Genomic DNA, 14,084 nt, shown 5'->3' with positions numbered 1-14,084 from the left:
CGGGCAGTGCCGCCGCGCAGCCCGGACGGCGGGGCAGGTACGTGCGGTCAGGCGCTAGCGGCGGCCGGGGGTCCCCCGCCAGCGGTTTTGTCAGGCTCGGGCAGTGCGGGGCGGCTGCCGGCTGTCTTCCCCCTCCAACCGCTCCCCTTCAGGGCGCCGTTCCCGCGCTTCCCCGGGGGCTGTGAGACTCCGAGGAGCCGCTCGTTGCAGCGGTCGGCCTCTCGTTGTTGCTGTCCTGCCTCTGCTTCCCTCTGCCGCCCGGTCTCCCCTCAGCTGGCGGCTGCAGCCTGAATAATCCCTTCGTTCCTCTGGCAGCCGTGCCAAGCGCGGCGTCAGCTTCGGTGTTTCTTCCCGGCAGCGCTCCTCGCCGCCTTTGACCGCTCTCCCTCAGGAGCCCGGTCTCGCCTGTTCTTGCCCTGCCATGACCCGTCCCTTCCCCAAATCCCAGCCGCGCGAGCAGATGTCCCTGCTTTCCTGCAGCCTTCCTCTGCCACCGACGGGATCTCCTTACATCGCCCCATTTGAGGAATACAGCCTCTGCGGATGCATCTCTAGATGTTTTGCTCTTCTGGTGTCATTGCTAAATTTCTCTTCTCTCACCGACTGCCATCTTCAATTTTTCCCTCATATGTCTTTTTCCCCCCACACCTTGACTCATCTCTACCCTACCTATAATCCCTCCTTTCTGGCTTCTACCCTCTAAATTTAGTTTTAATTCAGATTTTGATACTAGGCACCACCCCCCACCCCCATTAATATAATGGTTCCCATTTCATCTGCATTCTCCTGGCCCTTGACTACTTTCTCTGATGTTTTCTTCCAGCTTCAAAAAGGTAGACCTTTACAATCTTTTTAGATGCTTGTTCTCTCCATTCTTGTTGCACCATCCCAGATCTAATAATCTTATCGTCCCTTTAGCATTTGTGGGTTTTCTTTGAAAGTCTTCTGTAATAATTCAATGTCACTCCACCCCTCCATGATGGATCTTAATTGTCTGTTGTTGTCTTCTTTCAGGTTCTCCCTTCTACACCACACAAACTTCCCCTTGAATTCTCCTTCTGGTGGTGACTCACGGACCTACTCCTCTTTTGTGTCCTTCCCGGTAAGGACTACTATCTAACAATTAGATCGGGTTTATTATGGTACATCGAGCTTTTCCCACAGTCTTTCCCTTCTTTCTTGATTGTGGGGAGCTGACTACTGTCCTTTAAACAGAAGGTGATGGTCTAGGTGTTACATCTGAGCCTACTTATTTGAACTGTGTCCAAGTCTTGCCTCTGCCTTTTGCACAACAGCAGTTGTAGCCTGCCTTCTCAGTCTGTTTCAGGACTTTTTCAGTGGGTGTCTTAGGTCCTGGCACAGCCCCCTCCTGGATCTGGCAAAAGGTTCTGGAGGGGATCAGGATCATCTAAAATGATACTGCGAAAGCCATCTTCTTACTTTCTTTCTCTGACTAATTACTCCCTTTCTTGTGTTCATGGTGCACACTTCAAGTCTTGGGGTATGAGTCACTCCATCTGACAGTAGGCTTCTACCGCAGGCACCAAATCCAGCCTTTTACTTTCTCCTCCAGAGACAGAGGAGGGAGGGAGTCACCTGTGGAGATGGATAAGACCAACTGAGATGAGAATTACTGTACACAGGTAGCTGCCTTTCTCCCTTTCTCTACTGCATGCTACAGCAGTAATTTGGGGTAGCTAAACTTTGAGCTCAAAGACTTCAGTTAAGTGACTGCTATGACCTCCCAACTCTTTTTATTTCTTTTTTCCGCTGGGTTTTTTTTCTTTACGCAGACTAAGAAGCTGATGGTATAAGGGCAGTTCGGACTTTTGACAATCATAAAAGCTAGGATTTCTTTTTAAAATAGAAGCTAGAAGTATATATAAACAGCTAGCTCACATCATAGTCATTCCTAACAAAAGTTCTGTCAGGTCTGGGACTGTATTAGGTTTTTGACTTTTTCCTCCAAGGCGTGAGATCTGGATAAGTGGGACCCATTTTCTTTTTCTGCTGTGTGCAGCAAGCATGTGCCTAAGGAGTTAATGATTGCTGTGTCTGATTTATAGGTAGTATATAATCAGCTGTTTCTGCCCTGAGCTAATTGTTTGCCCTAGTAGCTGACTTTGCTGTTGCAAGGGTGACTGAAATACAGTTCATTTGTAAAGGGGTTCTTAAACTTATGTTCAAACAAAACTTTTTGTTACAGGCTCTGTGTGGGTACAGAGCCTGATACTGCAGAACTTGCTGCTGTTGTTCTCTATTTTGCTGCTAGCCTGTTCCCCTCTGGAAGGGAAAAATATGCCCAGAATCAATTGGAGATCACGTCACAGCTGAGGTTGAAAGTCCACCATAGCCAATGCTGAAAAAGTAAACATTAAGGTAGGGAAGACCTGAGGAGGCAGCTAATGTGCTCAGAAAAGCCCAGTTTTCTTTCAAAAACAAATTATGACTCCAGGCTTACAAAGGACAGATAAACCTCCTGACATGTCCCTTGAACTGTATTCAGCGTAGGATATGTTTTGCCTACACCCAGTTGTAAGCTTGAGGAGTAGCATAGGTAATGTTTTCAGCCAGCTATAGAGTTGACAGACACGTCTTTTTCCAAAGCACGTAAGAAAATTAACATTACTATTGAAGCTGTTAGTCTTTCCTTTGATGGCAGAGCTACAATTCTACTATTTTTTTAATGTATTCTTCAGTGAAATTGAAAAATAAGTAACATATTGAAAACAGCCTGCTTTAATTGTTAAACTATTATCCTTGTTGACAGATCAGTCTCTCCTACAGTGTAGTAAATTGTAATTTCTTACCTGAAGAAATCAGCACCAATTAGGAAATGGCCAAAGTCGAAAGGTTTGCTTTTCACGTTCCAAGTCTGGAGGAGCTTGCTGGGGGTAAGTCATGCATTGTGTAACTTTTTACAAACTTATAATGTACTCTTCAAACTTATCTTAAAGCTCTTATCAAAACCTTTCTACAGCTAGTACATGCAGAATGTTCCTGCTCTTAGCACACTGAGATGTAAAGAAAAGTGCTATTTTTCTATATGCTATTATTTCCTTAAAGCAAACAATGACTCCTCCCCCAAATCCCAATGACACTTAAGCACACAAACACACTCTCAAACTCTTTAAAACTGTCTGCTGCATTTGCATATTTGTGCATGGGTTGTGAAAGTTTGACCATTACAGACCAAACTTACTTAAATATATGGGATCATCTGTCCTCCTCTACCCTCTGCTATTTCTTTCTTTTTCAGGACTACTTAAAACACAGCTGAAAAGATGCACATGCACCTGCATGGCAGGTCCTCTTGCTTGAACCTAGTTTGCTCTTCTTTGGTGATTGCCTTACAACCAGGCTGCAGGAAACATTGTATTTAGTTTGTTTCTTTCCAAAGCCTTCAGAAAATGTGCTCAGAATAACAGAATGGTTGAGGTTGGAAGGGACCTCTAGAGGTGATTTGGTCCAATCCATTTGTTCATGAGCTTCTTTCCTTGCCTCAGTAGAAAGGCATTATTCCTTCTGGTAGTCTGTCTCCTGCAGCAGATGAACTAAAGGGTTTTTTTCTTTCAGAGAGGTCTTCAAGTTCAGTCTGCCACTGTCCCAAATCTGTGTGAGTTTGATATTTCCATGCTTTCAGAAGTGTGGTCCCAGCAGTGGTTCTCAGTACTTTCCTCACCCTGTAGCTGTCAGGCTGGGGCAGTAGGTCAGGGCTGCTATAGACCTGTGGGATCTGCAGAGAACAGCATGTACTTGCAGTAGAACAGCTTAAAACAGTAGCAGAAAAGATGGGTCATGAAGCAGAATTTTCCTTTTTTTTTTTTGCCCTGTCTGTCCTGAGGACCTCCTGTCAGTTGTGAATTTTGTTGCTGTTCAGCTCTTGAGTATAATTTGAGGAGTGCCCTTTTCTTGTCTTTTTCCACTTATCAGAAGATGCTGAGATGTATTTAGAAACCTGTCAAGTACCTTCTACTGACCCTTGTGGTCAACAGCTTGGTAAATCTGCTCCCAAGAAGTAAGGTACAGCTGAAATCCTGATTGGAGGAAACAAAGGCACAGGAAAGCCTTCTGAGTAAATAAAGAAATGCCTGATTTGAGATCACAGACTAGATTTTCTGTTCCTTAGTTTGAGACACCTGCCAAAGCAGACCCTCAGGCACGAAAGAACTTGGACCTTTTAACACAGTATTTGAAGCAGTGTATGTGAAGGCAATCCCACACTTCAAGGTTTGGAAGTTGTTTCCAAACAGTGCACTTGTCTAAGTCAGAATCCTTCCTGTTGTTTCAGTGACTTTGCAGGTTCGGAGCCTAAAAACATCGATATGAAGCAAAACCAAAAGTTTAGATATCAGCACCATATCATTATCCAAGTGACAGTGGCACTTGCCAGAAAATCTCCACATGAACGTAAACATGACAGGCAATATCCTGTGACAGCAGAAGTTTCCAGACAGCAGAGACAGTTTGAGATTATGATCAAGCTATTGCAAACAGTCTAGTTAAAGAACTGATTGTCACTTCAGCTAAAACTTACTTCCTCCTTTGCTCTCACATGATATTTGACTGTGATCATAATTGTCTGCTCTTGTGAAGCGAAGCCACTGCTGAATGTGCTTTAAATTTACCCATGTTACTTTACACTGTGCTGCTGCTAGTGCTACTAGGAGCAGTCAGTTATTGTATTTCAATTAAAAGGTTTTTAAAATTCTTAAAATTAATTAAAGTGGTAGCTAACAATTATCTGAACAAGCTTTTGCTCTTCTCTGAAGCTCTGACTCAGGAAATAAGTGCCTACAGACAGTAACATTTAAATCAATGGAGTTACTTAGGGTAAGCATTAAGTTCTTTAATGCATCTTGCTGAAATAAAACCTAATCAGATATATTTATTGTTGTTAGTAACTTGTCAAACTCTTGGTAATTTTTCATTGTCAATAACTCTGCCATTATTCTTTATTATAGTTTTGCAGAAAGGGCTTAAAGAAAACTTTGCTGATGCTCAAGTCTCTGTTGTAGACTGTCCTGATCTGACTCAGGAACCCTTCAACTTCCCTGCTAAAGGTAACCTAGCATTCCTGTCTTCCACTAAGACTTCTCCAGTTCTTTCTACTTGATCCTACTTGGTTTTGATCTTCTAAAGATGTTGGGAGAGCTTAAATTGTTTTTCAGGTAAAGAACATGCATGATAGGAGAGCTACATTTTATTTCTGGATTTGCTTCCTAGTTGATGTATGAACAAGGACAAATCATTACCAAGTACTTGTCATAATTTGTTTTCTTAACCTATGATTGCAGTACTCACTTATTTCATAAGCTTGATTTAGTGTACTGAAAAGGTTTTGAAATTTAGTTGTTATCTTCCAGACGGAGAAATTTTTTTGATCCATGCCAATCACTCTCTGAACCTAAAGAGTTGTGCTTCTATTCATTTTTAAATTCCTGCCATTCATGTATGTCAGTGAAGTGAAACTGTCTTATTCCGAGTGGGATTCATCTTCTTTGACATTAGCTGTCTGGAACACAGACATGTCATCTGTGCTACTCCTCTGAGTTCCCGCTGTCATCAATGTAGAGAAAGAAACACCTCCAGAAGGTGATTCGTCCCTTCTTAAAATACATGTCCAAATAAGTGTCCTGAGACTCGGGCATCCGCTTTGCTGAAATTTTGCAAGCGGAGTCCCAATGGGGGTATCCACTCTCTGATGAGGGCATGTTGCTGGAGAACTAACAAATGGCAGTTGTTGCCCGCTGTAATATTTTTTTGTGCTTGGAGAATGTTAATTTTACAACAGGTTGCTTAGCATTAAATCCTACTGTGAATCATTTTAGGGCTTACTGTCCTCGGACTTTTTAATAGTGCAACACTTTTCTAAGCATGCTAGGGAAACAGTGTTCTCAAAGGGTTTTAGAAGTTCAAGGAACCAGTTCTTTGGTGGGTTTAGACTGCGTGCTCATTTAAGATTATTAGGAAAAAATATTTTACCAAGCTAACTGGCTGTATTCTTCCAGGAATCTGCGGAAAGCCTAGAATAGCAGATGTGGGAGGTGTTCCTTATCTCATACCTGTTGTACAGAAAGAAAAAGTGAGTTTTTCCTGTAGCTGTGGGGTTTAACACATTTGTCAAAAGAAAAGCAGTATCTTGTTGAAATACAAACAAAACTAAGGACTAACAGATACTATAAGATTCCACTTGTGAAAGAGACTTACTTTTCAGCGTTTTATGAGATTGATTCTGATGTGTGTTAAACAGACTATGTCAGGAAATCTTACATATCATAGCAAAAATAGCATATTGTGGTTGATGGTTCATCTTCTCCTGCCCTCAAATACAAGATAGCTTTGGAAACATACCATCTGTGACAGGAGCCATGGAACGAACTACTAAACAAGGGGTTTGTCTGCATGTTTATATATGGCTTGCAGCATGCCTGGGATTTCAAGTCACAGCCACGCTTCTGTGGTAAAAAATCAGTAAAAACTGGTTGTATTTGCATTTTCAGGGCAGCACTGGATTCATGTTACTGTCTTTTCCAAGAATACCATGCCTCCTTTCTGACACTTCACTCCATCTGTCTCTATATGATATTCCCTTCCATTTTTTATTTTACACAAATATAAATTTCAATAAGAGCAATAATTCAGTTGTCGGGTAAAATGGCAGGGGAACATATAGGCAGACTCTATCTTTCAGAAAACAAATGGACATGTACTCAATTTGTTACTACCAAATGTTGTGTTGTTCAGAAACTGTGTTCAACCTAATTATCCAAAATACTAATGAGGGCATTGTGAATTAAATGCATCCAGAGGTTATAGTGAACAGAATGACAATTCAGAATCATAGCACCACACCAAAATCAAAGAATTCTTTTCTCTTGCAGGTTTATGATCTAAATGCAGTTGCAAAAGACATAGAGCTGCCTGGAGCTTTCATTCTTGGAGCTGGAGCTGCTTCATCTAAGATTCTTGGAGTAAATGCTGAGGTCAGTAAATAAGTGTTCTGGTTCTCAATGAATTCATGAAAGTATCATAATAGTAGAGCAGTATCATGCTGGGTATTTCCCATTTACAGCAAAACATTTTAATAAATGCCATTCGTGCCAAAAGCACATAAAACACATTAGAAGGAATTCAGATGAGGGCCATCCAATGAGTTGCATACTATTGAGATAATAAAGATTAATTTTTAACTTGTCATTCTCCAAGAAGCATGTGATTGCTTTGAAGCGTGCAAGAAACATGATTTTTTGAAACTGATTGACAAAGACCTAACCAGAGATTTTAATGACAAGATTTAGAAATGCTTGCCAAAGTTACTGGTAAATGCATTTGAAATACTCCCTGTCTTTTGCCCTCTTGGATGGCTTTGTTTTACCATTGTAAGTTTTAAAGATGCCACATACAAAATGATCACCTGCAGGTGAGGCGGGAGACAAAAACTACTGCCTGTGGAGGCTTTGGTTAGTCAGTCTTCTTGAGCATAAACCTCTGGTCTTGCCATCTCATTTTGATGCATTTATTGGCAGATTATATAGTCCCTATCTGCATTGAATTTGGGCCACTATAATAGTGGTTGTAACTGTACACTGAGAAAGTATTACATAGAATTTCAATACTTGCATGCAGGCCTCAGATCTCAATGGTTAGACTTTTCTTTTCTCTCTCTCTTTTTTTTTTTTTTTTTTTTTTTTAAAACCTAACTTTCTTTTTCACATAACATTAAATTTCACTGTCCAGAAAAAGTAAAACTGTTTTCTGGAGTTTTCAATTACGTTACAATATTAGTGCATTTCTCTTAACCAGTACAGACCTCATCCTGAGACACAGAGCTGTGTGATGAAGGGGATTATTTCTTGGGATCAAGGTCCAAAGCTTAAATTGCATTTATGAGTTCTGCTAATTTGACTGACTCTAACATGTTCTTATTGACTTACTTGACTTATTCTTACACGTTCTTTTTCTCAGCTTATCCCTATTGTTCAAACTAAGAGTGAAAAAAAGCCTGCTGTGAATGGGAGCTACATTGCTCAGATAAATCCTGCAGATAAAGGGTGCCTGCTTGAGAAGTATAGCAGCAAATACACTGACTGTGAGTTTGGGCTGTTGGCCAACCTTTATGCCAGTGAGGGCCAACCTGGTAAGGTATGTACTTGGATCAAAGGTGACTTTGCTTGTAGAGCTTTGTGGCTGAAGGGAAACTCATGTTTCAGTGTTCTCCTACCAGTTTTCTGTGATAATAGTAAAGTAGTAATTCCATGAAAGAAATATCAAAATGTAAGGAACTGATGCCGGTGAACGAGGGGAAGAATTGGTGGAGACAGAGAGGCATTTGGATTTTTGAGGGTTAAATACTAGTTTACTAAAATTTTTCCATCATAAATCATCCATTCAAATCCAGTCCAAACTAGCAGTGATTTAAGGTAATGGCTGTATAAAGTACTTGTGTAAATCAGTTCTGGGCACTTGTCTAGTTTTTTGTAGAAGTGCTTCCCCCGACACAGCTAGCACAAAGAGGTGTTGGCAGAGCAGTCAGAAACCTGACTACTGCATGGAAACTAGCAGACTTCTCTGTTTCCAAGAGTTTCCTTATACAGAGTGGAAGCCAGCTGGTAGACAGAAAGGGGTTGCTTATGTCATTGTCTTATGTATGAGTAAATGATGTGCTGCCCAGCACCCTTCACAGGCAAAGGTAGCCTTGAACAGAAAGTCAGGAAAGAGAGTTGGTCAGGTACTTGAACGATGCAAGTGGAGCAGCACTTGCAGGGAAACTCACATTTAAAAAAAATAATCTTGGGTTATAGGCTTGGGAGAATTTCAGAGAAGCTTTCACAGACCTTTGCACGCTGTTGCAGCAGGAGACAGCAGTGACAAATTAACTTCATTCTTCAGGTCATTGAAGTGAAAGCCAATGGAAGAACTGGGGAACTTAACTTTGTGTCTTGTCTGAGACAAATTTTAGAGAAACACTATGGAGAAAAGCCTGTTGGGATGGGTGGTACATTTATCATTCAGAAGGGGAAAGCAAAGATTCACATTATGGTAAGTTGTTCTGAATTCATATAACTTTCTTCATCCTCCTGAAAACAAAAGTATAAATCAGGGTGTAACATCTTAGAGCCTTGACTTTGTTTTGTATTTTTAAATGTATGCATAAACTGTTAGGATAAGCAGTGCATTAAAGTAAGGAGCTGGTATTACAAAACTGATGTTACAGAACTAGTGATGCTGTATTACTTGGCCTTAGTACCGTCATCTTTTCTTTTGAAATCTGTGGGCAGCTAAAGAACTGTAGAACTATTATAAAATGAATTAAAATCAAATACATTAACTGAGATGATACTTATAAGAAGAAACAGATTTTTAAAAAATGCTTGAGCTTCTAAAATGTACCAGGAGGAGAATCCTTACTTCAGTAGTTCTCCCACTACCTGTGCAATGAAAGAAGCAATATTCTGGTCACTTCTGTTTCTGGCAGAAACACAGTAATGGGCACTGGTGAGCTTCTTTTAGGCAAGAAGGAATGTGAACAGAATAGTGGGGAGGGGAAAAGCCAAGGAAAGTTGCTAGAGAAAAAATATCTTCATACAAGTGTCTTCCTTTCACTTATAAAGCTTTTACTTTTGCTGTAGCCTCCAGAATTTTCTGCCTGTCCTCTGAATACTGATGAGGATGTGAATAACTGGCTCAAATTCTTTGAAATGAAGGCTCCCCTGATTTGTCAGCCGGTAATAGTTTCCAGAGATCCAGTGAGTCTCTTTCTCATTTCTAAGTATAAACTGAGACTTGTGATGAATTCTGTCTTGGATATGGTTTTCCTTTTCAGAACCAGAGTGCATATATATTGTGTTAAACTCTTCCAGAGATGATGTAATGAAATAGAAGCTTCTCATTTCTGTCACTGGTTTGAATTGAGGCTAGGTCATTCTGAAACCTAGTGGCTGTTCGTAGTGGATTGAACTTAATGGTTCGGTTCCAACTGCAAGTGTGCAAGTGTTTGTGTCCCAAACCCAACAGCATAGTTTGCATTCACTGCTGGCCACACAAGGAGAAATGTCAAGAGCATGGAAGCTTGTTCAACTGTGTGTTCATGTAGTTCACTTTCATAAGAACTGTCTCTGCTAATACTGTGTCAAAATATGTGAAGCATGTGTTTCATAATTGCTGATACAAATTAAAGTCTGCAAAGCCTCATGCTAGAAAGTTATCTAGCATCTTCCACAAGCACTAGATTCAACAGCAAACAATTCAGGATAAAAACCAATCTAGTTTCAAAAGCCATTAAGATGTTCACCATTAGGAAGTCTATTTATTTAAAAGTAACCAGGAAACCATTGATGAAAATGACTATTTTATAAATAACAGTCCAGTCATAAGTAATATAAAAACCATTTTTTCTAGAGTTAAATGAGACATGCTGTAGGCTTGGATACATTCAAGGGTATGACTTTATCGTGTCATTATGTGGCAGCCTTTGGCATAAGGCTAAATTGTGTGCATCTTCCCAGAATCAACTGATGAGCACATTGAAAACAGCCATCAACAGCTGCTCCATTCAGAACCAATGCAACTTGTGCAGTCGATGCAGCTGGGTTACTCCCATCTCTATCCACTGCAAGCTCAACAGCACTCGGCTAAGCCTATGGTTTTGGAAATGTGAGTGTCACTATAGGGACAACAGCAGAAGGTGGCATTCAAACGCCATAGCATTGCTCATCAGTATCCTCTTGCAGCCCTGAAAACAAACCATATTCTGGGCTGTATCAGAAGAAGCGTGACCAACAGGTCAAGGGAGGTGATTCTCCCCCTGCTGAGACCCCACCTAGAGTGCTGCATGCAGCTCTGGGGCCCCAAGAAAGACATGGACCTGTTGGACAGGGTCCAGAGGAGGGCCATGAAAATGGTCCGAGGGCTGGAGAACCTCTCCTGTGAAGACAGGCTGAGATAGTTGGGGTTGTTCAGCGTGCATAGGAGAAGGCTCCGGGGAGACCTTATTGTGGCCTTTCAATACTTAAAGGGGGCTTATAAGAAAGATGGAGAGAGACTTTTTCCCAGGCCCGGTAGTGACAGGAGAAGGAGCAATGGTTTTAAACTGAAAGGGAGTAGATTTAGATTGGACATAAAGAAGAAATTTTTTACAATGAGGGTGATGAGACACTGGAACAGGTTGTCCAGAGAAACTGTGGATGCTCCATCCCTGGGAGTGTTCAAAGGCAGGTTGGATGGAGCTTTGAGCAACCTGGTCTAGTGGAAGGTGTCCCTGCCCATGGCAGTGGGGGTTGAACTAGGTGATCTTTAAAGGTCTCTTCCAATCCAAACCATTCCAGGATTCTATGATACATTGTTATGGTTTAGCCCCAGCCAGCAACTAAGCACCATGCAGCCGCTCACTCACTTCCCCCTCACCCAGTGGAATGGGGGAGGGAGTTGGGGAAAAAAAAAGGTAAAACTCAAGGGTTGAGATAAGAACAGTTTAATAGGACAGAAAGGAAGAAAATAATAATGATAACAGCAATAATAAAATGACAATAATAATAATAATAATAATAAAAGGATTGGAATATACAAAACAAGTGATGCATAATGCAATTGCTCACCACTTGCCAACCGATGCCCAGTCAGTTCCCGAGCAGCGATCCTCACCCTGGGCCAACTCCACTCAGTTTATATACTGGGCATGACGTCACACGGTATGGAATACCCCTTTGGCCAGTTTGGGTCAGCTGTCCTGGCTGTGTCCCCTCCCAACTTCTTGTGCCCCTCCAGCCTTCTTGCTGGCTGGGCATCAGAAGCTGAAAAATCCTTGACCTAGTCTAAACACAACTTAGCAACAACTGAAGACTTCAGTGTGTTATCACCATTCTCCTCATACTGAATCCAAAACATAGCACTATACCAGGTACCAGAAAGACAATTAACTCTATCCCAGCTGAAACCAGGACATATATAAAAGTGGTGGGGGTGATCCCATGGTTTACTATGCTAGTTGTTACTTTATTTGCTATTCTTCCCATTTTCATCTAAGCTGGCTCTTGGAATTGGAGTAGAGATTGTCCCTTTACCGCGTGGGCCTGTGGCATTCAGCGCAAAGGCGTTCTGATTTCCAGTAGTAGTTCCTTGGTGTGACTGCTTTATTTAATCCCAATGGAAAGAGAGAGAACAACAAAAAGAAAATCTCTGGGAGATTGACACCAAAAGTTGGGTGCTGTCAGGGTTTCTAAATTCTTTTCTCTTTGATGTCCTATGGTATAAAGCCTGGTACAGCGCCTCTTCTTTTGTCTTACCACAAGTGTCTCACAAGTTTTCACTGCTCACTGGTTGGAGCAGACTCTGAGATGCGTGGAAATATGTGGTATAAAGGAGAGGCTATCCCAGGACTTTTAACCACAGTTCACGTGAACGAGTGTTCACCGGCCTTTCTCTGGTGACAGGGCTTTGACCTGCGCCTGGAGCACACCCACTGTTTCAGCCACCACGGGGATGGAGGGCACTATCACCAGGACACCAGCCCCGACAGCGTGCACTACCTGGGGTACCTCCTGCCCGCCGAGCTGCTCTTCCGCATCGACAGGCCCCAGGAGACGCACCTTGTCGGGAGAGACTGAAGCGGGGAGGTGCTGGCGACGGTGTCACGATTTGACCTTTCTGAAATGCCGGGTTTTTTAACGCTTTTAATTATGCACATCTATCAGAGTCGAGAATAAATGTGAGAGCAGTAAACTACCAACTTCTTAGTTTTGTTAAGGGAGAAATTCAAAGTGTAATTGAAACTGCTATGACTGAATTCAAACAGCAGTTTCATTGCAGTATTATTAATCATGTGTTTGGGGTTTTTTTTGCTATTTGGTTGTGCTTCCTGCCACGACTGAATTAAGCGCTCAAGCTCTCCGTACAAGATTCCATTTATTTCACAAAAGAATCAAACTTATATATGTTTCAACAAAGATCTAGAAAGAACTAATGGCATACAGCCAATATTACTAACCCAGGAGCACATATCTGGCTCAGCTGGGATGTTTGCCAGTCCTCAGAACAGTTAAAGATAAAAACATTCCATACACATACTTGTGACTGTCTTCAGCCACATCTTCCCAGGCATACACCAGGCCATCCTCTGACCTGACCTTGTAAAACTAGTTCTTCAGAGGCTTGGCAAACATGCGATACCGAAAAGCCGGTCGAAGAAACTCTCTAAGACTCATTTTGGAGTTTTAGAAAGCAGGCATTCTTTCTTGCAGCGCTGGATGCACAGGGAATAGTTCCACCTAGTGTGCATGCCACAGCTTTAGCACTAACAGGTTATATAGAATAACTAATTGCATATTAATCAGATTAGTATACATACACATAAAAATGATTACAACTGATTATCATAGTACTGCCTACGTCCGATCATGCGCAATGAAGGATCCATTTGAGTCGAAGGGCTGCTTTTGCGACCACCGACCCATTTGATGAAGTTCTTGTTGGCTGTCCTGGAAAGTCTTTATTCTTGTCCTTGTTCTTTGATCTTGAAGCTTAACGCAGTTTCAAACACATGTGGTCAGTTTCAGCATTGTTCTCATCTAGCGGACAGGAACATCTAGTCATAAGAGCCAAGAACTGCAAAACTTATGAGTAACTACCTCTACTAGTTAATTGCTTGGCTATACTTTTGTCTATTGTTTCAATCATAGTGTTAGTATAAGATTTCTAATAATTATTTACCAAATCTCACTTTTACAGTCACCTAGCAGCAAACCAGTTTCCACGGCGGGGACAAAATATTAAAACCATCAAAATATTTAGACATGCCATACAGAATGTATGGAAATATGCTATCACATGCAGCACCACAAATTCTGACGTTCGCCCTTGAAAAACAAATGCCAGGTGTTCCGAGCTGCTCCCACACTTCTGCGCGGTCGTAGCTGATGATGGGGCACCAGGAGCGAATTTACGCTTAGAACGGGGAATTAAACCAACTTCTGGACAGAAATAACGCCGTAAAAGAAAACCGCAGCAGCTCGGAGCTGCCCGGCCCCCTCTGAGGGGCGAACCCGGCCGGGGTTTGCCTGCGGCGTGAGGGGCAGAGGGAAAGCGGC

The 14,084-nt window shown here is 41.9% G+C and overlaps 1 protein-coding gene across 3 annotated transcripts; it reads left to right on the top strand.

Moving 5' to 3' along the window:
* On the top strand, positions 1-12,646 carry LOC104838474 (chromosome unknown open reading frame, human C11orf54). 3 transcript variants are annotated; one of them, XM_010578228.1, is made up of 10 exons: positions 1-37; positions 1,015-1,102; positions 2,771-2,894; positions 4,965-5,063; positions 6,012-6,085; positions 6,885-6,986; positions 7,969-8,145; positions 8,893-9,042; positions 9,633-9,749; positions 12,432-12,646. In XM_010578228.1, the coding sequence occupies exons 3-10, from the start codon at positions 2,837-2,839 to the stop codon at positions 12,603-12,605; spliced, it is 951 nt and encodes a 316-aa protein (XP_010576530.1). In that variant the 5' UTR covers positions 1-37; positions 1,015-1,102; positions 2,771-2,836; the 3' UTR covers positions 12,606-12,646. The 3 variants fall into 3 exon arrangements, with proteins under 3 accessions (XP_010576530.1, XP_010576532.1, XP_010576529.1); XM_010578230.1 differs by lacking the exons at positions 1-37; positions 1,015-1,102 and adding an exon at positions 1,509-1,643; XM_010578227.1 differs by lacking the exons at positions 1-37; positions 1,015-1,102 and having other exon boundaries at positions 2,755-2,894.
* The last annotated feature ends 1,438 nt before the right edge of the window (positions 12,647-14,084 follow it).

Source organism: Haliaeetus leucocephalus, unplaced genomic scaffold (assembly GCF_000737465.1).
Source record: "Haliaeetus leucocephalus isolate CR32 unplaced genomic scaffold, Haliaeetus_leucocephalus-4.0 Scaffold616, whole genome shotgun sequence".
Taxonomy (NCBI): domain Eukaryota; kingdom Metazoa; phylum Chordata; class Aves; order Accipitriformes; family Accipitridae; genus Haliaeetus; species Haliaeetus leucocephalus.
Note: the sequence above shows the minus strand (reverse complement) of the source record. Positions and strands in the feature narration are given on the sequence as shown.